The sequence below is a fragment of the Bos grunniens genome, chromosome 17, assembly GCF_055505025.1.
Source record: "Bos grunniens cultivar Pamir isolate PY7600 chromosome 17, Bosgru_T2T1.0, whole genome shotgun sequence".
In the NCBI taxonomy this organism is placed as follows: domain Eukaryota; kingdom Metazoa; phylum Chordata; class Mammalia; order Artiodactyla; family Bovidae; genus Bos; species Bos grunniens.
Window position 1 is genome coordinate 6,811,018 of NC_141181.1, and position 26,112 is coordinate 6,837,129.

The 26,112-nt window shown below is 41.2% G+C and overlaps 1 protein-coding gene across 25 annotated transcripts in view; it reads left to right on the forward strand.

Annotated features, from left to right (window-relative positions):
* The window catches only part of SH3D19 (SH3 domain containing 19), a 204,548-nt gene that overhangs the window by 122,571 nt on the left and 55,865 nt on the right, over window positions 1-26,112 (forward strand). For 17 of the 25 annotated variants that reach the window (XM_086346340.1, XM_086346342.1, XM_086346355.1 and 14 more), the window contains one exon: window positions 15,836-15,876. The exons of 4 other annotated variants lie outside the window; for them this stretch is intronic. In XM_086346340.1, the coding sequence (XP_086202466.1) occupies window positions 15,836-15,876 (41 nt within the window). Of the gene's footprint in view, window positions 1-11,904; window positions 11,999-15,835; window positions 15,877-25,284; window positions 25,304-26,112 lie in introns of those variants that run through there. 4 more of the 25 variants (XM_086346345.1, XM_086346343.1, XM_086346339.1 and 1 more) reach the window with 3 other exon arrangements.

The following is a 26,112-nucleotide window of genomic DNA, read 5'->3' on the forward strand; positions in this document are numbered from 1 at the left end:
GCTGTCTAGGTTGGTCATAACTTTCCTTCTAAGGAGTAAGCGTCTTTTAATTTCATGGCTGCAGTCACCATCTGCAGTGATTTTGGAGCCCCCAAAATAAAGTCTGACACTGTTTCCACTGTTTGCCCATCTGTTTCCCATGAAATGATGGGACCAGATGCCATGATCTTAGTTTTCTGAATGTTGAGCTTTAAGCCAACTTTTTCACTCTCCTCTTTCAATTTCATCAAGAGGCTTTTTATTTCCTCTTCACTTTCTGCCATAAGGGTGGTGTCATCTGCATATCTGAGGTTATTGATATTTCTCCCAGCAATCTTGATTCCAGCTTGTGCTTCTTCCAGCCCAGCATTTCTCATGGTGTACTCTGCATATAAGTTAATAAGCAGGGTGACAATATATAGCTTTGACGTACTCCTTTTCCTATTTGGAACCAGTCTGTTGTTCCATGTCCAGTTCTAACTGTTGCTTCCTGACCTGCATATAGGTTTCTCAAGAGGCAGGTCAGGTGGTCTGGTATTCCCATCTCTTGAAGAATTTTCCAGTTTATTGTGATACACACTCAAAGGCTTTGGCATAGTCAATAAAGCAGAAATAGATGTTTCTCTGGAACTCTATTGCTTTTTCGATGATCCAGTGGATGTTGGCAATTTGATCTCTGGTTCCTCTGCCTTTTCTAAAACCAGCTTGAACATCAGGAAGTTCACGGTTCACATATTGCTGAAGCCTGGCTTGGAGAATTTTGAGCATTACTTTACTAGCGTGTGAGATGAGTGCAATTTTGATCAGTTACAGATGCTTAAAATATGTGTTTGTTTTTGCAATGAAAAATAGCAAACTATCATCCCTTGTGGCGGTTTTTCCTTCATACCATAAAGAATGGAGAAATGCAAACTCATGTTTCTAACCTTTTTTCTTTCCCTGCTGCCTACTAAACCCACTGATTTTTCATATGCTTTTATTGATAGTAGTAAGGTTTTATTTTTTACAAAAGAATATTGCCCTGGTTAATTGAGATCAGTTTGGTTTCATTTGAAAGCCACCACATGCTGAGATTGATGCATCTTCTCAGATAGTCATATGCCAACACACATCCCTTTGGCACACATCTTGTTGCTGGCCCAGAACAGATATCAGCTGCTTCTGAAACCTTTGAGTTCGGGTGCTGATTTTGATTGCTGCATCATCAGGAAACACTAAGCATCCATGCTATGCCATTATCTTTTCTAGGTTTCAATCCTGAATCAAAGTGAGTCAGGAATGTCAAGGTGAAAGCCAAAAATATGGTCTATACTAACTGTACCCCCACTGAAAATGAATCGCCTCACTTTTACTGAGATAGATTTATCAGGTTGTGGATAGAGTCTAAACCCCTTTTCCTCCTCCCATCCTTCCTGCCTTGTCTTCCTATATCCTTTATATGACCTAAAATTCAAATAATCTATTAATCAGATACTCTCACTTACTTATCTACATATATATTCCTTTGAATAGAGTCAATCTCAGGTTATTTTTCAAATGGTAGATTTGTTCATGCCCTAAGGAAGGAGAAAGGTAACTAAAAGCTATAACCAGAAATATTATAAAAGAGCTTGTTTCCGTACTGACACGTCATATAATGTTACCAGGTACGCCTCTGAGTTTACAGAGACAGTGGAGGGGGTGGCATCATTCTACACCATTCTCTCTCTGCATCCCACCCTCTTCCATCTTTTTACGTAATGGGACCAAGAGAAAAGAAAAATAGATTATATGGCCTGATGAGAACCATCATGAAAAAAACAAACTTATACCAAAACGCAGCTTTTTCTAGGTAGGTGATAAATTAATCAGTCACGAGAAACCTTCCTCCTCCTCTTTTCTCCCTGTATGGTTTTTCATCCCTGAGCAGCAGGCTGTCACTTTGTCTTTGCTTCTTACTAAGTAGGCCTTAGGACTCTGTATGTGGTCTGTGATGTAGGAGACATCTGCCTTTAATTTTCCCTTCTGTAATGTGGCCAGGTGACTCTGGATTTCCACCACACTTCCCGTGTCCTAATTTCTCTTGCCAGGTGGAGACCCCTGCCAGTCTTGTGTCTGACCTAGGAGTTTATCCCAGGTTTTCCCTGAACATCCATTAAAGAAGTATCCAAAAGGAAATGGCAACCTTTTCTAGTAGAAGCTCTGCTGCATAGAATTTTTTAAACCAGGATGATAGATTTTAAGGAAGAGTGTGGATTTTCTTTTTCTGTTTTTTCTTTTTTACAAAGAACTTTTCTTTAAATTCTTTAAAAGTCATTGTTAAATAGGGCAGAATTGCATGAGTCACACAGGCAGGCAAGGAAAAAAGAGAATTGAAGGATGAATTCAGAAAGCTAAACATCGACTAGTTTTCCAAGAAGACAAACAGTAGAGGAAACTTGTCAAAGAGAAAACACAGCACACTTTCCCAGGGGTGAGGGCACATCTCCAGGCTGGCTGGGTCCCGGGGACCCTGGGTGCGGCAAGGGGGATGGGGGGATGCAGAGAGGCTGCAAAGACACAGGGAGCCCGGGGCCTCCAAGGGAAAAGAGCAGAGGTCACAGGGGCTTCTCTTTGGTGCCAGTGGAGCTAGAAGACACTGGGATTCTGGAGAAAATTCTGGAGGGGGCATGGGCAGGGGACTGTCATTTTGTATTATAATAAGTTTCTAAGACTATCTGGTTTCTAAAGTGACATTATGTGTTACTTCAAGAAAATAAAAATGAGCTTGAAGAACAACAACAAGAACTGTATTAGTCACTAGTCTTTAGGAGACTTGTTCTTTACTTATGATCTGAAATATTTTATGGCATGGAATCTGAACATTCCAAAAGTACTTTAAAAGTTGTCTTAATTTTTTTTAATTGTCCGTAATTTTTTTAAATTTAAGGTTTATATGTAACATCTTTCCAATATGTACATTGCCTGGGAAGGAATTTATAGACTAGTAGAGGAAATAATGCAACAGAATACCTCTAATAAAGGTACCCAGTCTATGAAAGACTATTCTAAGAAAAGCGGAAGTACATGCAGTGCGCTTCAGTCCACAGGCTTTTGACTAAACCATGAGCATCTTACAACCAGGGACCGTGTCCAGTCATAGATCTTATTTTTTGATATCTAGCATAACACCTGGAGTAAAATAAGCATTAAAGTTCTCGATTGAAAATTAAAATTGTTCTCTTTGTAACTGGGTACATACCTGTCTTTAGGTCAGAAATACAGACATCATCAGCTAATAGGACAAAAGTTGGCAAAATCAGTCTCTGGATGTTTGCGGTGCTTCAAGCTGAAACTGCCACATGTTCAGCGTTTTATTATCCCTACTGTGTCCTGGCATATCAGGACACTTTTTTAGAATGTTGTGATCTTTTCCTGCTTTTGTTGTTGTTCAGTTGCTACATCGTGGCAGACACTTTGAGACCCCATGGACTGTAGCACATCAGGCTCCTCTGTCTTCCACTGACTCCTGGAGTTCGCGCAAATTCATGTCCATTGAGTCAGTGATACTGTCTAACCGCCTCATCCTCTGCTGCCCTATTCTTTTGCCTTTGCTCTTTCCCAGCATCAGGGTCTTTTCCAAAGAGTTGGCTCTTCGCATCAGGTAGCCAAAGTATTGGAGTTTCAGTTTCAGCATCAGGTCTTCCATTGCGTATTCAGGGTTGATTTCCTTTAGGATTGATTGGTTTGATATACGTCTAAGAGACTCTCAAGAGTCTTCTCCACCAACACAGTTCAAAAGCATCAATTCTTTGGCACTCAGCCTTCTTTATGGTCCAACTCTCACATCCATACATGACTACTAGAAAAACCATAGCTTTGACTACACAGACTTTTTTCAGCAAAGTGATATCTCTGCTTTTTAATACACTAAGTTTGTCATAGCTTTTCTTCAGAGAGCAAGCATCTTTTAATTTCATGGTTGCAGTCACTGAACGCAGTGATTTTGGAAACCAAGAAAATAAAATCTGTCACTGCTTCCACTTTTCCCCCTTTTATTTGCCATGAAATGATGGGACTGAATGCCATGATCTTAATTTTTTAAATGTTGAGTTTTAAGCCAGCTTTTCCACTCTCCTATGTCACCCTCATCAAGAGGCTCTTTAGTTCCTCTTCACTTTCTGCCATAGAGTGGTATCATCTACATATGTGAGGTTGTTGATATTTTCCCCAGCAGTCTTGAGTCCAGTTTGTGATCCATCCAGCCTGGCATTTCACATGATGTACTCTGCATAGAGGTTAAATAAGCAGGTTGACAATATGCAGCCTTGTTGCACTCCTTTCTCAATTTTGAACTGTCAGTTGTTCCATGTCTGGTTCTAGCTGTTGCTTCTTGACCCACATAGTTTCTCAAGAGACTGGTATGGCGGTCTGGTACTCTCATCTCTTTCAGTATTTTCCACAGTTTGTTCTGATCCACACAGTCAAAGGCTTTAGCATAGTCAATGAAGCAGATGTAGAAGCAGAAGTAGAGGTCTCTCTGGAATTTCATACTTTTACCAACAAATAACTTCTAATCATAAAAATTAATCCTCTGTATTGCTGGATATTGTATATCCAGCAAATGGAGGAGTAAATTTTAGCCCTTTTTGTCTTTCTAGATTTTCTACATGAAAGTCACTCAGTTGCGTCCGACTCTTTGCAACCCCATGGACTATATAGAATGGGATCATGACATTCCATACATTCTATCCATGGACAGGCCAGAATACTGGAGTGGGTAGCCTTTCTCTTCTCCAGGGGATCTTCCCAACTCAGGGATCAAATCCAGGTCTCCCGCATTGCAAGTGGATTCTTTAACACCTGAGCCACCAGGGAAGCCCAGGAATACTGGAGTGGGTAGCCTATCCCTTCTCCAGAGGATCTTCCCAACCAGGAATTGAACCAGGGTCTCCTGCATTGCAGGCAGATTCTTTACCCACTGAGCTACCAGGGAAGCCCATGTTTTCTATGTAAACTTGTTCTGTAGATCACTTTTGGTTGACTATAGAAGAAAGATATAAACCAGAAAAGATTTGTTCTGGTTACTGTTTCCTTGGTTCATTCAATAGATGTTTATTGAACACAGTTATACATCAAACCCATTTTCAACCTTTTTGTGTTAACATCTTAAGATTGTGCGGAAGATCCTGTTCTTACATGCTGCAGTAAATGCCACCTTTCTTAGGTGCTGACTTGACATTGTGCCTGTGCCTCTTCTCGGGGCAAGTTGTACATGCTCTGCATCAAGTAACATAACTCGCGGTTGCATCTGATTAACATCACTGTGTACTACTGTGTAGGGGTCATGGTTTGAAGTTTAGCAGCACACCAGTGATGTGCTGCTTATTGGTTGGGAATTACCAGAGGCTTAACTTATAGAGAGACAGATTCTAAAGATAGCATATGGTGAAAACCTGCGAATAGGCAGAATTACCGCCAAAATTCCATTAATTGACACTTAAAGTTGCCAAATTAGGTGCCACGATGGATACCATCTCTTAATAAGAGAGTTTTCCATCTACTGTTAGGAGAGAGTTCTGTTCTTCACGGAACACCAGATGCTTATCAAGGTGACATTTTGTATGAAAAAAACCTATTTTTAAGCATCAGACCCAGACACTTTTGGCAAGATGTGCATACAACAAGATGTAACAAACAAGCAGAACAAAGCCAGCAGTGACATTATTTCTGGGGATTTGCTTATCAGGTAGATTGTAGGTGGGGTCACCTGTGCTATTCATGCTATTGTGTCTCTCCCTGTGAGTACGGTTGAGTTCTCAGTAGTTCATTGAGCCGAGACTCCCACCAAGCTGCACTGAAAAAACAAGTGGAAGGTCATCGTGTCTCTCCTTGAGAAGTTTACAGTGTAATCAGGAAATTAAGACATGCATGTGTGGGAAAAAAAGAAAAAACAAAGCGTTGGAAAGGATGGGGCAACACATTCTAATCTTAAATGTACTTTAGTTATTAACGGTAGAGTTAAAAGCCTCTTCCGGGATCTTTGAACATTTTCTTTTTTAGAAATTAAAAATTTCTAAATTAAAAAATTAAAAAGATTTCTTTTTTAATAGAGCTAAAGAAACATGAAACTGCAGAGCCACTGATCACTGTGCCCGTTTGGTGAAAACCATCACGGGAAGGATGACCTAAAGGAGCAGGGATCTGCTTTCTCAGTGGGGAAAATACAGTGCTCAAGAAAGCCTGTAGATCTGCTTTGTTCTCTCGGCTTTATTATTGCTTCAGCTTCAAAAGAGATTAGGTACATGAGAAGCGTGTATTGTGAAGCTCAGAATAGTTGTAAGTTGTGAATAATAATTGCAACTGAAATGTGAATAGTCAATTATTTGAATTTATAAGGCAAGGTTGTGATAACTACTGGGCAGCTCAACTGGTGTTGGCAGGATATCGCCAAAAAATTTTAGCTTGGTATAATTATGGACTCCAGAAACTTATATACAGGAAATAGGGTAGAAGAATAGAGCCTACTTTTTTGCTTTTTGGCTGCGTGGGCTCTTCACTGCAGCGCTCGGACTTCTGTAATTGTAACATGTGTGCTTGGTTGCCCTGCAGCGTGTGGGATCCTAGTTCCCACACCAGGGACCACGTACCCCATGCTGGAAGGTGGACTCTTAACCGCCGAACCATTAGGGAAGTCCCAGATGTGCCAAGCTCTGTGCTGTGTATTTTATGTAGGTTTTTTTTTTTTTTGGTCATTCAGTTTTAGTAACAAGCCAAAAGATGGGCATTGGTATCCATATATTACACATAAGAAATAATTCCAGTAAGTGAGTACATAGGCTGAGCTCTACCCACTCCAGTATTCTTGCCTGGAAAATTCCATGGACAGAGGAGCCTGGCGGGCTACAGTCCATGGGGTTGCAAAGAGTCAGACACAACTGAGCAACTGAGCATGCACACAAATAGGAAAGCAGGCCTCTACTGCTGCTGCTGCTGCTAAGTCGCTTCAGTCATGTCCGACTCTGTGCGACCCCAGAGATGGCAGCCCACCAGGCTCCACCGTCCCTGGGATTCTCCAGGCAAGAACACTGGAGTGGGTTGCCATTTCCTTCTCCAATGCATGAAAGTGAAAAGTGAAAGTGAAGTCGCTCAGTCGTGTCCGACTCTTCGCGACCCCATGGACTGCAGCCCACCAGGCTCTTCTATCCATTGGATTCTCCAAACAAGAGTACTGGAGTGGGGTGCCATTTCCTTCTCGGAAGCAGGCCTCTGGCTGGCTCCAAATTCTTTCCTTTTCCCACTACAGTCATGATCCCTGGCAGGTGTATCATGCATCCTGTTTGCTTTCTCTACCTGTGTGTTGTTTGTGCTCACAGCTATGCTGTCAATAGAACTCATTTTACAGATTTTATAATAGGTAAAGTATATTAATGAAACTCATTCAAATATGTATTAACTTTTTTTGTCATGAAACCAAGAAGATAAATAAAGGTTATACAAATGATTTTCTTTTCTTTAAAAAGATTCAATGGAAAAATAACAATGTTATGTTATAGATCTCAGTGATTATAGTTGAGCTGTCAATGTGATGAAAAAGTTAATGAACTCAGGACTCATAACTTTTTGTAAGGCTTTCACAGTATTATTAATAATAGAAGTATTTTGTAGTTTTGTTATAGCTTTTAACTTTAGTAAAAACCATTCTAATTAGATCTCAATAATTTTTCTTTACTAATCTTTATTTTCTAAGTCTGAAGAAGGAACTCATTCTCCTTGCCATACCCAAACTTTATGGAAGCTAATTAGAGTTTTAGAGCTAAAACATAATTTGTTTTCATTAGTTTCAGGTAACTACACTTATTTTTTCCCTTCCCCACAGTTTATCAGATTTGGCCTTACATATTGTGATCAGAATATTAACTTAGGCACTTTTAAAATGGCATCATAGCTTTATATTTGTCTTAGTGGTAAATGCTATTTACTAACTCATACTTTATTTCCCCATTACATGATATTGTTTTAATCTAGCAGGTAATGTAGGGTGATAAAAAATTTGAATGATGCACACAAAAGATGAAAGCAGAGGTATTTTTGTTATTCTATAACACTATTACTCTCTGTTTTAAGAGACAAATACGGGTTGGCCCAATGCTCTGCTTATAAAAGTATATATAATGATTTTTTTCCTGCAATACAGCAAGTGAAGGTTTACTGTAGTCCTGAAATGAATATCGTAAAAAAAAAAAAAGGGAAAAAGCAGTACACATAAACACCTGACTTGGTTTATAAACACCTGACTTAAAAAGGTTATGTTCATAGAATGGCTGACTTCTTCTGTTCCTTCTTAGTAAGACTAATTTTTCACCTGACATGGTGATAGCACCACTTTTCAAAGGCTGTTCTTGGTGCTAGAAATTTCTCTTCTTTCTTCCTTCTAATCGCTGCCTTTGTCCTGTTCCCTCAGATCGAGCCTCCACTCCCATTCCATTTGATCCCACTGCTGCCACCATCCACTTGGCAACTGGAAATGGCAAAGCCAACTTCTTTCCCATCCATATAAATACCGTTACTCTATTTTGTTGTCATTGGCTTACTGGTTCAGCTGAGGGTAATTTTTCTATTTTTAAAATCATAGCATAATATTTAGTATGAATTTAGGATATCAACAGGTGTGAAGAGCATGCATTTGAACCATTGCAGTGAACACTTTGTCTTGGGTGGCCCTACACCCAATGCTTATACATGGCTCATAGCTTCATTGAGTTATGCAAGCCCCTCTGCCACGGCAAGGCAGTTAACTGTGAAGGGGAGGCCTGGCATGCTGCAGTCCATGGAGTCACAAAGAGTCAGACACGACTGGGTGGCTGCACAACAACAGAGACGTTTGGGGTTGTCACAAGTGTTGGGGGTAGGGGACCATATGTTTTTAGCTTCTAGCAAGTATAGGTCAAGAATGCTGCTAATCCTTCTGTTACACACAGGATAACCCCCACCCCCGCCCCTTTAACAAATGTCAATAGTACCAAAGTTGAGAAAACTTGCATTAGTTCTATTCAAGCATCAGCGCTGTGTCTTCCTCATAGCTCCCAGGGCTAAATTTAGACACCCCTCTTCTGAGCTCCCATAATACTTGCATAACATTTTTTTTGGTCACATTCTGTTCCTATCTTTCATTTGTTGATCTTGCCAAAAAGACTGCATATTTCTTGAGGGAAGAGATTATGTATTATCAACATTAGTATCCCCAGTTTGTGGCAGAATGCCAGGTACATAGCTAGAGCTTCATAAATGAATAAACATATTTTTGAATAAGGCATCCTCGACTACTCCAGTGTCTTTCTGGCCCTTTCAGAAATCTAGTCTTGCTCGTTTTTATCTTCTTTTTCCTAAATCTACTCAGTACTTATCTTTTAAAATATTAACATGTCAGTCTTATCATCCATAAAAATGTAGATCTTTCCACAATTCAAGACATATAATACCAGCATTCCAGGATTTATTCATGAACTCTTAAAAAGTCAGGCATGCCATAACATCATGGCTGGTGCATACGGAGTAGCTATAGTCAACAATGTTTATTCTAGGGAGATGTCCCAAACAAATTCCTACTTGATTTTTGAAACAATTTGCTGTCATATCCCTGACCATGTATTCTTAGTGTTTAACCTGACTGGTCATGCTGGCGTCAGCAATCCCCTCTAGCATGTTCCCACATCCTTCAGCGTGGCATCTGCATCCACATCCTTCTCTCTTAGCATGGCCTCTTCATCTGCTGCACTTAGCTCATGCGCAGCCGTCTCTTCACTCCTGCTTCCCTTCTCACGTTCTTCAGGCTCAGTCAAGATACATCATGTGTTAGACGCCACGACTGAGTGATGTACACCTTCTCTGCACTCATAGCCCTTTGTGCCCGCCCCTGTATACTATGAATAGCAGAGCACCTCTGATATTTGTCTTTCTCACCAAGGTCAGAGTCTTTCAAGGCATGTCTGGTGCCTGATACATGTTATACATGTAATAAATATTGAATGTACAAGCAAATGGATGGGACAGAATACCTCTTTCAACCTGAAAAATCGCACCAATCTGGTTAAACCTTTCTACTGGGAGGTGGAGATGAATCCATCCAAATGTTGAGAGCCTTCAGAGAAGATGTTACCGTGAGATAAAGTTTATATTCAGTGGCAGCTTTATCAAGTTGACTAGAGGGCTGTACCTCTGGATCACATTAACTCAACTCCTTGTTAAACTGATGTCTTTATTGACTGGTACTTTAATAATAAGCCCCTGACATGTATTGAGGATTTTTATAAAGAATGCATTTTTAGAGATATTTTCAGTTCCCTCTGAAGACAGAGGAGCTCCAAAAACCCGTGTGGTGACGATGATGGCACTGGCGGGCATCATTCTCATTTCTTTACCAAACAGACCAAATCCAGCAGCTCCTGTATTTGTGGAAACGGTTTTTTCCTTAGCAAAGCGAGGGGGAGGGAGAGGGATGGATTTAAACCTAGGAACAAACGGTTACTTTGAAGGTTGTGTAAATATTTTTTAAAATCTGTTTTACTGTTATATTAATAAATAAAATGTGACCCCAAATAAGGAGAGGTTGGGTTTTCTTAGATGAGATTAAGAATGACCATTGTTTGTTGTTGCTGACAACATTACAACGTCATACTTAGCAATTTTATTTTGTTCTTTCCTGTATCTACAGAATCTGTATGAAATCTTGGGGGCAGGCTTTATACCTAGAAGTAATTTGCCTACGTATTGAACTTTGTGGAGTATTCAGAAACTTTTACCCATCAACCCAAGCCTGAATTAGAGACGTTTGGACTATAATCAGACTGCAGTGAATTCACATCTGCCTCTGTCACTTTCCCTCATATTGGGGCTTCTCTGACAGCTCAGTTGGTAAAGAATCCTCCTGCAATGCAGGAGACCCCAGTTCAATTCTTGGGTCGGGAAGATCCACTGGAGAAGGGAAAGGCTACCCACTCCAGTATTCTGGCCTGGAGAATTCCATGGACTGGATGGGGTTGCAGAGTTGGACACGACTGAGCGACTTTCACTTTCTGTCACTTTCCAGCTGTGTGACTGAAGCCCTAACCTTTAAGCCTGTTCCCCACTCATTTTCAAAATTATGTTTGGCACACACGATAATAAGCTATTCTCATCATTATATTCATCACTGGAATCTCATTTCTTTATGCTGAGAAACTCGTTTTTAAAATGCAGTTTTCTTTTTTTTTTTTTTTTTTAGTTTTCTTTCTTAAAAGCACCTTCTTAACCACTAAGCAAGGTTCTGTGCAAAAGCAGCGGGAGATAGTGATCCTACAGCACAGGCCAAGAGGGGCTTTTGGGGGAAAGCAGGAAGAAAAGATGGAAGGGGACCCCCAGAGTCCTGCAGGAAGAGAAATCCAAAGCAGCAGTCAGGCCTGAGACAGTTCTCTCTTGACCCAAACTTTTGGTTCTCCTCCTCAGGATCCAAAAGCCATTTCCTCAACCCTTCATTTTCCTCTAGAAGATCCATGATTCTCATACTCTGGACTGGGCTATCCGCTGCACTGAGAGCAAGGACTCCTGGTAATAGGGCAGCAGTGCTTGAAAAGCAGAAGGCAAAAGATCTGGGTCAGCTCTGCCAGGGGCCAGGACACAGGCTTGTAAAATTAAAATGGAGTGAAGATGCACTTCTGCAGTCCTGTGTTTTGTCATGGAGGAGTTGGTCTGGTCTCAGGTTCCGTCTGAACAGCAGAAATCAGAAGAGAGCAAAGTAAGCCTCGAGGAAAACAATCTCTTAAAAACATATAGTGTTAGGCCTACTCTCTACAGGCTATCAGACCCCAGAGTGAAAACTTGTCAAGGTTTATATGTGTTGTCAGATATTTTGTGATGCCGCCAAAGATTATGAACAAACGAATCACCCTCACAGCGACTTGTATTTAATGAACACACGCTTCATTCCAGGCGTTGTATCACATGCTTCCATACAGCAGTCCCCAAGCTTCCTGGCACCAGTAATCAGTTTTGTGGAAGACAGTTTTTGCACGGACCCGGGCAGGTGAGGGTGGTGTGGGGTAGTTTGGGGGTTATTCTAGCATATTACGTTTATTGCACACCTTATTTCTATTATTATTACATCAGCTCCACCTCAGATCATCAGACACTAGATCCTGGAGGTTGGAGTCTACTGCTTTAATGGTTTCTCCCTCTTAATCTTCACAGCAACCTCGTGAGGAAGTTGAGTTATCTGTGCTTTTATATGTGAGGAAATAAGGTTCTTGGAGAAGCTAAAGAATTTAATCTGCACAAAGTTGCACCAGCTGCCATGCGGAGTCGAGGCGCTGGAAGTGAAAAGGGCAGTTGGATCCACAACAGGCTGTGCTGCCCCCTTCTTTAATCAGAAATCAGGTGACCATACTTGCCGCTCCAGGGTGGCTCTCCTACCTGAGTGTTCCCGCTGGGACAGGAGCCTGAACTGTGCTGAGCAGGATTCCCATAAGGTCTTCTTTTAAGGCTATGGAGTGGTACCTTCACCTGTAGCCTGGGCTCTGCAGAAAGGTGGAGATAAGGGGGCATCTGTAAAACCACAGGTTTTTCAACCACAGCTACATTAGAAGTACAGAAATTGTATTGTATGCACCACACAGCCTGGAGGCTACTCCAGCATCTCCCAAAACTGATTCCCATAGACCTGCATTTGACCACAGGCCTTCTTTTTTATTCTCTGTTCCACAGAACCTGTCAACCACTACAGCAGAACTTTAAACCAGAAATAAGATGTTAGTTCGTTTCTAGATGTAACCTAAACATGATGCTGCAAGTCTTGAGACTTGTAGAACCTGAGCTCATCTCAGTCAGAATTCGATTTTGTAACAAGGTTTCCAGCACCCCCACCCTCCACCCCTGCAGCAGCTTGTGGGATCCTAGTTCACCAACCAGGGATTGAACTCTCACCCTTGCTAGTAAAAACGCAGTCTGAAGGACTGGACCACCAGGGAGTTCCTGACACACATTTTAATTTAAATGTTAACATACAGAAAAATACACGAAGTATACAGCTCCATGAATTACCACTCCCACTCAGCACTCTAGAGGCTGCCCTAACAAACTGGGTGAGTTAAGACAGAAGTGTGTTGTCTCACAGTTCCGGAGTCTAGAAGACTGAAGTCCAGCCTGTCAAGAGGGGTCGTTCTTCCCCTGAGAGCCACAGGGGAGTCCTCCCTTGCCTCTTCCTAGCTTCTGGCGGTCTGCGGCGTCTTCCGCATTCCTCGGCTGGCAGCGGCTTCCCATCTCCCTGCCTCCTGTCACAGCACTTGCCCTGTGGGCCTCTGTCTTCACCTGGGCTGCCTGTAAGGACACCAGTGACGTTGGAATCAGGGGCCCAGCCCGCTCCAGGACGACCTCATCTTGACTATAGTAATGACATCTGTACTGACCTTATTCCCAAATAAGGTCTTCTCTCTGAGGTACTAGGGATTAGGAATTCAACATATTTTTTGGTTGGGGGGGGAGGAGCAGTTTAACCCTAACATCCCCTACCATGTTCCACCCATCAATATGCCTTTCTCCTTCACATAGATAACAAAGTGTCATCAGTTCAGTTCAGTCGCTCAGTCGTTTCCGACTCTTTGCGACCCCATGAATCCCAGCACGCCAGGCCTCCCTGTCCATCACCATCTCCCGGAGTTCACTCAGACTCACGTCCATTGAGTCGATGATGCCATCCAGTCATCTCATCCTCTGTCGTCCCCTTTTCTTCCTGTCCCCAATCCCTCCCAGCATCAGAGTCTTTTCCAGTGAGTCAACTCTTGGCATGAGGTGGCCAAAGTACTGGAGTTTCAGCTTTAGCATCTAACATCCTATAAAATCAGTGGTATTAAATAAGGAGATTACTACATGTAGACATTGATTATATCCATTATACCCTGCCTGGACACATACATGAAACTTTGACTTTTTTGGCCCTGCTTCTAAGTACTGATTCTGATCCTTTTAACTGCTAATATCTAAGTCAACATGATGTTAACATGCAGTCTCTCCAGTTTTGCACCAAGAAGTTTCTTCTCAAAACTTCAGTCAACCTACTTGTATTTTAGTGCTGTTATTAATATCACTTCTACATCACCATATAGCAACCTTTTTTCAAGTAGTTTTTTACAGAAAGCCTTCAAGAACCTTTTTTTAAAAAAATAAATATTGCTGAAAATACTATATTTTTAATTATGGTCCTACCATCATGATATTGGAGACCTCCTGGAGTGTTTTTTTTTTCCTTCCTTCTCTGGTATAATAGTATATGCTTAAAAGTATTCCTCCCATAAACTGAAATGATATATCATTGTATCTTCTTGGAGTTTTATCTTATCTATCTAGCAAGGGGATTTATATAGATTACTACAGGCATAAACTTTTAAAAGAGCACAAACTGGAAAATAAATATAAATTTTTTAAAAAGCTTTAAAAAAAACGAGGAATTTTTAAACAAGTATTTTTTCCTGAATCGTATCATTAAAATTTCATGGTTGTATATTTTTTCTAAATGATTCCAAAGACAATCCAGCTGGTTTGAATAAAGACAAGAAAGAAATGAACAAGCAACCTTACAAACTAGTGTTAATAGTATTACCCTTTGCAGCCAGATGGTTTCGGCCAGTAAGATGAGGCTCACAGGGTTTCTGTGACTCAGCCAAGATCATATAATCAGGGGCAGCTACTGAACAAAACCCAGAGCAAGCAGAAGACTGTTCTTTTTAGGTAGTGATGTTTGTAATTCTAATCTTAGGAAGAATGTTGTTGGTCTTTAGGTCAATAAAAAAGTAAAGGTGAAAGTATCAGTCGCTCAGTTGTGTCTGAACGTGACCCAGTGGACGGCAACCCTCCAGGCTCCTCTGTCCATGGAATTCTCCAGGCAAGAATATTGGAGTGGGTAGCCATTTACTTCTCCAGGAGATCTTCTCGACCCTGGGATCAAACCCAGGTCTTCTACATTGTAGGCAGATTCTTTACCATCTGAGCCAAGGCACATTGACTATAAGAACGATCTATTTTGATGTGATGTAGAAGACAGGAATTCTAATGTCAAAACACAAAAGAGATACAGCAGGTCAAAATTCTTTTGGGCACCATGTAATTACTACCTGACTTTAAACTATGTCCAGAATTTTACTGGAAGATTCTCTATGCAGAAGGATGAAAACCACTTTAAGGGCTTCCATGGTAGCACAGTGGAGAAGAATCCACCTGCCAGTGCCGGAGCACAGGTTTGATCCCTGGGCCAGGAAGATTCCACATCCCACAGATCAACTTACCCACGTGCCACAAGTACCGAGCCTGTGTGCTGCAACTACCGAAGCACACCTAGAGCCTGTGCCCCGCAGAGGCCGGAGGAACCCGTGCACCACAACGAAGGGTGGCCTGGGCGCGCCGCAACTAGAAAAAGCCTGCACGAAGCACCAAAGACCCGACGAAACCGAAAGTGAAAACAAATACCATTATTTTAAAGAATTAAAAAGAAAACAGTTTTAAGGCCAAATTTTACTTTTACCAGCCTCCTCAGTTCTCATAACGCATCTTAAATAGCAAAGGCAATTTTTATTTTTTTTGGTCGCACTGCAAGGCACGCAGGATCTTAGTTACCTGACCAGGGATCGAAACGTGCCCCCTGCAGTAGGAGTGCGGATTCTTAACCACTGCACTGCCAAGGAAGTCCCGCAAAGGCAATTTTTAAAGTTTTTTAATTTGTGTTTTGTAAATATGATAGTCCAGTAACTAATATATCAAACTGGCTGCTTGTAGCTATTTGCATCCCAGAAATGATCTGGCATTATAAATGATTCTGCTTTAAAAAGATTAATGAATGAATGTGTAATAACTAATTTTTTCTTTCTTTTTCTAGCCAAGGACCCTTGTCATCAATTAGAGCAGTAATCAAGAGATGTAAGTTTATTTTTCCTGCTCTGTACTTTCCACTGAAATAATTTTAAATGATGATTTAGATTTCCAGCAAATGATTGTATTTGATGAATCTCACAAAGAATCTGACAAGAGTAGCTTCTCCTAAGGAGTAATAAACCATTTCAGACAAGCAGCTAGGTTTTCAAGATTATTTTCAACTTTCATTTATTTATAAACCAGTTCCTGAGAACAGTATTTTTCTTTTAGAGAACGCACCTGTTTTTAACAAATGTATTATCTAGTCAATTTTAATGATCTAATATAAATTGTAACTATTTTCCATAGGTAGAGACATCTGATGGGTTTCAAAAATATCAGATCCTGTACTTCTGTACTGATTTGCTCCTATGCTATCTTTATGTAACTCTATAAATGCTTATGGAGTTCAGCTTCCTCTTCCACATACATGATAGAAGTACTGTAACAGAACTCTTTCTAAAATGGTGCATTCATACTTCCTGACTTTACTTCTTGGTTAAAGCTTTAAAATTTGCTGTTGGTACAAGAGTTCAACATTCTTTTTAATAAAAGGCTTTGCAAACATCCCTTTTCCAAATAGAACATGGATGGTGTGTGCTCAGTCGCTCTGCTGCTGCTGCTGCTAAGTCGCTTCAGTCGTGTCCAACTCTGTGCGACTCCATAGACGGCAGCCCATTAGGCTCCTCTGTCCCTGGGATTCTCCAGGCAAGAATACTGGAGTGGGTTGCCATTTCCTTCGCCAATGAATTAAAGTAAAAAGTGAAAGTGAAGTCGCTCCGTCGTGTCCGACTCTTAGCGACCCCATGGACTGCAGCCTACCAGGCTCCTCCATCCATGGATTTTCTAGGCAAGAGTACTGGAGTGCGGTGCCATTGCCTCCTCCAGCTGAGTCGCTCAGTCTTGTCCAACTCTTTGAGATCCCATGGACTGTAGCCCGCCAGGCTTCTCTGTCCATGGGATTTCCCAGGCAAGAATACTGAAGTGGGTTGCCATTTCCTTCTCCAGGGGATCTTCCTGACCCAGGGATTGAACCCGCATCTTTTGCATCTCCTGCATTGGCAGGTGGATTCTTTACCACTGCACCACCTGAAATAACTTATTTTTTAAAAATAAAGATAAGAAAGGGATATTAAATGTTCTTTGCATTATTTGAGCTGAGGTCACCACCCTGAGGAGAAGTATCCTGTTTTTAAAAACATAACTTATAATATTTCGTATGAATTTAGGATACCCACAGGTGTGAAGAACATGCATTTGAACCATTGCAGTGAACACTTTGTCAGGTGACAATACAGAGAAGTATTCCACATTTCCCATATTTAATTTTTTGATGATGGTCATGAATTATAAAGGTGTGGGAATGCCACAGTGGATGTTGATGGGAATTCATATGTGAAATGAAAAGTTTATAATAGCTGTACATGCCTTAGAGCCCTTGGGGAAAGTGAGGGAGATGGGGCAGGAAAGGAATCTAGAAAGAAAAGTAGGGTTTTGAAATTAGGTAAGAGTTTCTTGCTAAAGATATAACTTGGGGTAGTTAAGGTTATATGTGTGTAAGCAAAACCCTGGAAGTAGCTCAATATTTAAGAAGGTAGTGTTGACAATCAATAGAAAAGGTGGGAGAAAAAAATGAAACAAAAAACCAAGAAATAGAGAAGGTGAAAAAGACAGAATCTTGTGAAACATCGGTATTTGAGATCAAGCCGTGCCTTTAAGGTTCTGTAGAGCCAGAGAGATGTGACCTCCTCTCACAGGAGTCTCGTCTGCCCACTCCTGCCTTTGTTCTCTGACTTCTTACTTTGCCTCCCTGTTGGATTTCAAGACCTCTTTTGGGGGGGATTTGTAATCCATACCTGATTTCCTATAGATCCTCCAGGATGGATCTTGCTTACCCTGAGGCCTCTGTACCATGCAAGGCTTAGGAGAGATTAGCTAAGGAGGAGGGGGCCAAAAAAAGCTGAAAAAGAAGGATGCCTGTAATAGACAAACTCGGAGACAGCTGGATGTTAGTGGCCAAGGAAGGAGAGGTTTTCAAAAAGAGTGAGTGAAAACCGCAGACAGCTCTTACTGCTGTAGCAGGTGAGGTGACAGGCGGTGAGACTAGGGTGTGTGTGGTGGTCAAGAGGCCAGCAGTGAACTTTGAGTAGATAGGTTTGGGAGAATATTGAAGCTGGAAGCTGCGCTTCATTTCAACAGTGAATGGAGCATGTGAAGTGGGGGCAGCTGGATAGGCTCCTGTTTCATGAACTGGGTAGAAAGAGAAGGAGAAGGATGGCGGGTCAAGCAGAGAAATATGTGCACACGTATAGACTATTTAGAAAGAAGAAGCTTGGAGATGTTTGTAGGCCCCGGGGAAAGAGCCGGTGGGGAGACCACACTGTAGAGGAGAAGGGTGGAGAGGAAGAGATGAAGCAGGGCCCCAGAGGAGAGGGAAGGAGGGAGAAGATAAAGCACAGGGAAATGCCTGCTTAAAATGTCTTTTTTAAAAAATAATAACCCAGTTGTCCTTTGATGTAGCACTCACTTTGTACACACTGAAGAACTATGTGTTGGTTATATTTATTTTTGATGTTCAGGCGAGAAGGGCAAGCAGATCCTTGGGTGCTGCCGTATAAAATAGAATGCAAAATAACTGTGTCAATCCCTCTCCATTTCCATTTTTGTCCATTATATAAGAAAAAGGCGTAAGCAAAATTTGTCTTTGTTGTTGTTGTTCAGTCACTAAGTCATGTCTGACTCTTTGTAACCCCTGTGGATGGCAGCACGCCAAGATCCTCTGTCCTCCACTAACTCCCTGAGCTTGCTAATTCATGTCCATTGATTCGGTGATGCTATCTAACCATCTCATCCTCTGTTGCCCTCTTCTCCTTTTACCTTCAATCTTTCTCAGCATCAGGGTCTTTTCCAATGAGTCGACTCTTCACACCAGGTAGCCAAAGTATTGGAGCTTCAGCTTCAGCATCGGTCCTTCCAAAGAATATTCAGGGTTTATTTCCTTTAGGATTGACTGGTTTGATCTCCTTGCAGTTGAAGGGACTCTTCAGAGTCTTCTCCAGCAACATTTCAAAAGCAGTTCTTCAGCAATCAGCCTTCTTTATGGTTCAACTCTCTCATATCCATACATGACTACTGGAAAAACCATAGCTTTATCATACGAACCCTTGTCGGCAAAGTGATGTCTCTGCTTTTTAATATGCTGTCTAGGTTTGTCTTAGCTTTTCTTCCAAGGAACAAGTGTCTTTTATTTCATGGCTGGAATCACCGTCTGTAGCCCAAGAAAATAAAATCTGCCACTGCTTCCACTTTTTCCTCTTCTATTTGCCATGAAGTGATGAGATGGAATGCCATGATCTTAATTTTTTACATGCTAAATTTTAAGCCAGCTTTTTCACTCTCCTCATTCACCCTCATCAAGAGGCTCTTTAGTTCTTCTTCACTTTCTGCCATTAGGGTGGTATTATCTGCATATCTGAAGTTGTTGATATTTCTCCCAGAACTCATGATTCCAGCTTGTGATTGATTCATCCCGGCATTTCACATGATATACTCTGCATATAAGTTAAATAAGCATAGTGATAATATACGGCCTTGACGAACTCCTTTCTCCATTTTGAACCAGTCGTTCCATATTCAGTTCTATCTGTTGCTTCTTGACCTGCGTACAGCTTTCTCAGAAGGCAGGTAAAGTGGTCTGACCCTCCCATCACTTTAAGAACTTTCCACAGTTCGTTGTGATCCACACAGTCAAAGGCTTTAGCATAGTCAATGAAACAGAAGTAGGTGTTTTCTGGAACTCTCTTGCTTTCTCCATGATCCGATGACTGTTGACAGTTTGTTCTCTGGTTCCTCTGCCTCTTTGAAACACAGCTTGTACATCTGGAAGTTCTCAGTTCACATAATATTGAAGGCTAGCTTGAAGGATTTGGAGTATAACCTTGCTTGCATGTGAAATGAGCACAGTTGCACAGTAGTTTGAACATTCTTTGGCATTGCCTTTCTTTGGAGTTGGAATAAAACTGACCTTTTCCCACTCTTGTGGCCTCTGCTGAGTTTTCCAAATTTGCTGACATATTGAGTGCAGCACTTTAACAGCATCATCTTTTTGGATTTTAAGTAGCTCAGCTGGAATTCCATCACCTCCACTAGCTTTGTTCATAGTAATGCTTCCTAAGGCCCACTTGACTTGACACTTCAAGATATCCAGCCTAAGTGAGTGACCACACCATTGTGCCCACCCTGATTGTTAAGATCTGTCTTGTACAGTTCTGTGTATTCTTGCCACCTCTTCTTCATCTTTTCTGCTTCTCTTACTGTCTCTGTCCTTTATCATTCCCATCCTTGCATGAAGTGTTCCCTTGATATCTCCAATTTTCTTGAAGAGATCTCTAGTCTTTCCCATTCTGTTGTTTTCCTCTGTTTCTTTGCATTGTTCATTTAACACAGCTTTCTTATCTCTCCATGTTATTCTCTGGAACTCCACATTCAATTGGGTATATCTTTCCATTTATCTCTTTTTCAGTCCTGTGACCACTGCTGAGTTTCCAAATTTGCTGGCATATTGAGTGTATCACTTTCACAACATCATCTTTTATGATGTTAAATAGCTCAGGGGAATTCCATCACCTCCACTAACTTTGTTCTTAGTGATGTTTCTGAAGGGCCTCTTGACTTCTTTGCACTCCAGGATGTCTGGCTCTAGGTGAGTGATCACACCATCATGGTTATCTGGGTCATTAGGATCTTTTTTGTATAGATCTTCTATGTATTCTTACCACCTCTTCTTAATATCTTCTGCTTCTTTTAGGTCCATACTGTTTCTTTCCTTTATTGTGCCCACCTTTGTATGAAATGTTCCCTTGGTATCTCTAATTTTCTTGAAGAGATCTCTAGTCTTTCCCATTCTATTGTTTTCCTCTATTTCTTTGCATTGATCACTGAGGAAGGCTTTCTTACCTCTCCTTGTGATTCTTTGGAACTTTGCATTCAGATGGGTATATCTTTCCTTTTCTCCTTTTCTTTTCACTTCTCTTCTTTTCTCAGCTATTTGTAAGGCCTCCTCAGACAACTGTTTTGACTTTTTGCATTTCTGTTTCCTGGGGATGGTCTTAATCACTGCCTCCTGTACAATGTCACGAACCTACATCCATAATTCTTCAGGCACTCTATCAGATCTAATCCCTTGACTATTTGTCACTTTTACTGTATAATCATAAAGAATTTGATTTAGGTCATACCTGAATGGTCCAGTGGTTTTCCCTACTTTCTTCAATTTAACTCTGAATTTGGCAATAAAGAGTTCGTGATCTGAGCCACAGTCAGCTCCCAGTCTTGTTTTGGCTGACTATATAGAGCTTCTCCATCTTCAACTGCAAACAATATAATCAGTCTGATTTCAACATTGACCATATGGTGATGTCCATGTGTAGAGTTGTCTCTTGTGTTGTTGGAAGAGGGTGTTCGCTATGACGACTGCAAAACTCTTTGCCAAAAGAGTTAGCCTTTGCCCTGCTTCATTTTGTACTCCAAGGCCAAACTTGCCTGTTAGTCCCAGTATCTCTTGACTTCCTACTTTTGCATTCCAGTCCCCTATGACAAAAAGGACATCTTTTTTGGTGTTAGTTCTAGGTCTTGTATAGGTCTTCATAGAACTGTTCAACTTCAGCTTCTTTGGCATTAATGGTTCTGGCATAGACTTGGATTGAATGGTTTGCCTTGGAAACTAACAGGGATCATTCTGTCATTTTTGCGATTGCACCCAAGTACTGCATTTCAGACCTTTTTGTTGACTGTAAGAGATACTCCATTTCTTCGAAGGGATTCTTGCCCACAATCAGTCAGTCAGTTCAGTCTCTAAGTCATGTCTGACTCTTTGTGACCCACATGGACTGCAGCACACCAGGCTTCCCTGTCCATCACCAACTTCTGGAGCTTGCTCATACTCATGTCCATCGAGTCGGTGATGCCATCCAACCATCTCATCCTCTGTCATTCCCTTTTCCTCCTGCCTTCATCTTTCTCAGCATCAAAGTCTTTTCCAATGAGTCAGTTCTTCGCATCAGGTGGCCAAAGTATTGAGCTTAAGCTTCAGCATCAGTCCTTCCAATAAATATTCAGGACTGATTTCCTTTAGGATGGACTGGTTTCATCTCCTTGCAGTCCAAGGGACCTTCAAAAGTCTTCTCCAACACCAACGTTCAAAAGCATCAATTCTTCAGTGCTCAGCTTTCTTTATGGTCCAATTCTCACATCCATACATGACTACTGGAAAAACTATAGCTTTGACTAGATGGACCTTTGTCAGCTAAATAAGGTCTCTGCTTTTTAATATGCTGTCTAGGTTGCTCATAGCTTTTCTTCCAAGAAGCAAGCATCTTTTAATTTCATGGCTGCAGTTACCATCTGCAGTGATTTTGGAGCCCAAAAAAGTAAAGTCTCTAACTGTTTCCATTGTTTCCCCATCTATTTGACATGAAGTGATGGGACCGGATGCCATGATCTTTGTTTTTTGAATGTTGAGTTTTTAGCCAGCTTTTTCACTCTCCTCGTTCACTTTCAGAAGAGGCTCTTCACTTCCTCTTCACTTTCTTCCATAAGGGTGGTGTCATCTGCATATCTAAGGTTATTGAAAGTTCTCCTGGCAATCTTGATTCCAGCTTGTGCTTCATCCAGCCTGGCATTTTGCATGATGTACTCTGCATATAAGTTAAATAAGCAGAGTGATGATATACAGCCTTGATGTACTCCTTTCCCAATTTAGAACCAGTCTGTTCAATGTCTGGTTCTAACTCTTGCTTTGACCTGCATATGGGTTTCTCAGGAGGCAGGTAAGGTAGTCTGGTATTCCCATCTCTTTAAGAATTTTCCACAGTTTGTTGTGATCCGTACAGTCAAAGGCTTTAGTGCAGTCAATGAATCAGAAGTAGATGCTTTTCTGGAACTTTCTTGTTTTTTCTATGATCCAACGGATGTTGAAAATTTGATCTCTGGTTCCTCTGCCTCTTTGAAACCCAGCTAGTACATCTGGAAGTTCTCAGTTTACATAATGCAGAAGCCTAGCTTGAAGGATTTTGAGTATAACCTTGCTTGCATGTGAAATGAGTGCAATTATACAGTAGTTTGAACATTCTTTGGCATTACCCTTGTTTGGGATTGAAATGAAAACTGATCTTTTCCAGTCATGTGGCTGAAAGATGAACTCCCCAGGCCGGTAGATGTCCAGTATGCTACTGGAGAAGAGTGGAGAAATAGCTCCAGAAAGAATGAAGAGGCTGAGTCAAAGTGAAAACAGCACCCAGTTTTGGATGTGACTGATGATGGAAGTAAAGTCTCATGTTGTAAAGAACAATATTGCATAGGGTCCTGGAATTTAGGTCCATCAATCAAGGAAAATTGGAAGTGGTCAAACAGGAGATGGCAAAGTGAGCATCGACCTTTTAGAAATCAGTGAACTAAAATGAATCGGAATGGGAAAATTTAATTCAGGTGACCATTGCATCTACTACTGTGGGCAACATCCGCTGTATCACAGAAAAAGCAAGAGAGTTCCAGAAAAACGTCTTCTGCTTTATTGACTGTGCCAAAGCCTTTAACTGTGTGGATCACAGCAAACTGTGGAAAATTCTTTAAGAGCTGGGAATACAAGACCCCACCCTACCTGCCTCCTGAGAAATCTGTATGCAGGTCAAGAAGCAACAGTTAGAACCAGACATGAAACAATGGTTGGATGGCATCACCAGTTGGATGGCATCACCGACTCGACGGACATGAATTTGAGCAAGCTCTGGGAGTTGGTGATGGACAGGGAAGCCTGCGTGCTGCAGTCCATGGGGTCACAGAGTCAGATATGACTGAGCAACTGAACTGAACTGGAACAACGGACTGGTTCTAAATTGGGAAAGGAGTACGTCAAGGCTATATATTGTCACCCTGCTTATTTAACTTATGTGCAGAGTACATATGAGCGACTGAACGGAACTTGTCCCTTGCCTTTCGTGTCTCTTATTTTCTCAACTATTTTTGAGGCCTCTTCAAACAATCACTTTGCCTTCTTGCATTTCTGTTCTTTGGGATGGTTTTGGTCACTGCTTCCTGAACAATGTTAGGAACCTCATCCATAGTTCTTGAGGCACTCTGGCTACCAGATTTAATCCCTTGATTAGATTCATCACCTCCACTGTGATCTAAGTTCATACCTGAATAGCCTAGTGGTTTTTCCTACTTTCTTAAATTTAAGCCTGAATTTTGCAATGAGGAGCTCATGATCTGAGCCACGGTCACTTCCAAGTCTTATTTTTGCTGACTGTATAGTGTTTCTCCATCTTTGGCTGCAAAGAACATAGTCAGTCTGATTTTAGTATTGTGTCATTGGGGAAAGGTTTTGCTATGACCAGTGTGTTCTCTTGACAAAACTCTGTGAGCCTTTGCCCTGCTTCATTTTGTACTTCAAGCCCAATCTTACCTGTTATTCTGGGGATCTCTTGACTCCCTACATTTGCATTCCAATCCCCTATGATGAAAGGATGGTTTTTTTTTTGGTGTTATTTCTAGAAGGTGTCATAGGTCTTCATAGAACTAGTCAACTTCAGCTTCTTCAATATCAGTGGTTGAGGTATAGACTTGGATTACTGTGATATAGAATAGTTTGCCTTGGAAACAAACTGAGATCATTCTACCGTTTTTGAGATTGCACACACGTACTGCATTTTGCATCTTGTTGACTATGAGGGCTACTCTATTTCTTCCAAGGGATTCTTGCCCACAGTAGTGTATGTAATGGTCATCTGAATGAAATTCACCCATTCCCATCCATTTTAGTTCACAGATTCCTAAGATGTCATCTCCTGCTTGACCACATCCAATTTACCTTGATTCGTGGACCTAACATTCCAGATTCCTATGCAATATTGTTCTTAACAGCATCAGACTTTACTTTTACCACCAGCCACAACTGAGTGTCATTTCTGCTCTGGCCCAGCTGCTTCATTCTTACTGGAGCTATTAGTAATTGCCCTCTGCTCTTCCCTAGTAGCGTATTGGAGGCCTTCTGACCTCTGGAGCTCATCCCGGTGTCGTATCTTTTTGCCTTTTCATACTGTCTGTGGGATTCTCCAAGCAAGAATACTGGGGTGGTTTGCCATTCCCTCCTCTACTGGGTCATGTTTTGTCGGAACTCTCCACTAGACCGATCTGCACGGCATGGCTCATAGCTGCATTGAGTTACGTACGCCCCTTCGCAATGATAAGGGAGTGATCTGTGTAGGGTATCCTTAAAACAACCCTAATAAAGTAGGTATTATTTTCTTCATTTTATACGCTGAGCAAATCAAAGTCATCCGGATCATGCGTGCTTTCTTTCCTACAGTAGCTTGCCGTTCCCTCCTCCGGTGGACCGCATTTTGTCAGAACTCTTCGCTGTGACTCGTCCGTGTTGGTAGGCCCTGCATGGTAGCATGGCTCCTAGCTTCACTGTGTTATACAAGCCCCTTAGCTATGTCAAGGCTGTGATCCATGAAGTGGAAATTTTGTCTTACCCAACCCAATAAAATGTTTGCTTTCCTATCCCAGACATAGTCATCTATTCTTGACAAGGAAAAGACCTTATCATATTTTGAAAGCAATATTCCTTAACTGATTGTATTTTAAATTCTTTCATAATGATTCTGGATCCAGTCAAGTCTTGAGATTCTTCTTTTTGTGTTCATTCTTGTGAACACTAAATATTTTGGGCAGAGTTCTTGAACATGTTCTATGTGGATACATGTGGAAATTCATGCTTTTCCTTTCATTAACTTTTTAAGAGGAAGTTATTCTTTGAAATTCACAGATATAGCTAATATTCATTGCTTACTATGAGTCAGCAACTGTATATTTACATTATAAAATAACGGCCAGCATGGTAGGTGTTAACCCCATTTTACAGATGGTGATACTGAGTCTAGGAGATTAAATGAGATGGGTCAGAGATGTGAACCTAGACTTCCTGACTTCAAGGCCCTTTTGAGCTTTCTACTCCAAGGGCATTCCTGTTACCATGTCAAATGCCTCTAGTTTATACTCTGTCTGAGGCAAATGTAGTTAGTATTTTTATTGTGATTTTTATTGGTAAGGTAGTACTATAGCAAAGATGCTTGTAATATATAATCCTATGTGTTTATTTCTCCTGCCTATCATTTAGTTGATAATTTTGAATTATTTAGAATGAGGGCTAGCATCCAGCTCTCCTGGCTCCACAAGGAGTTT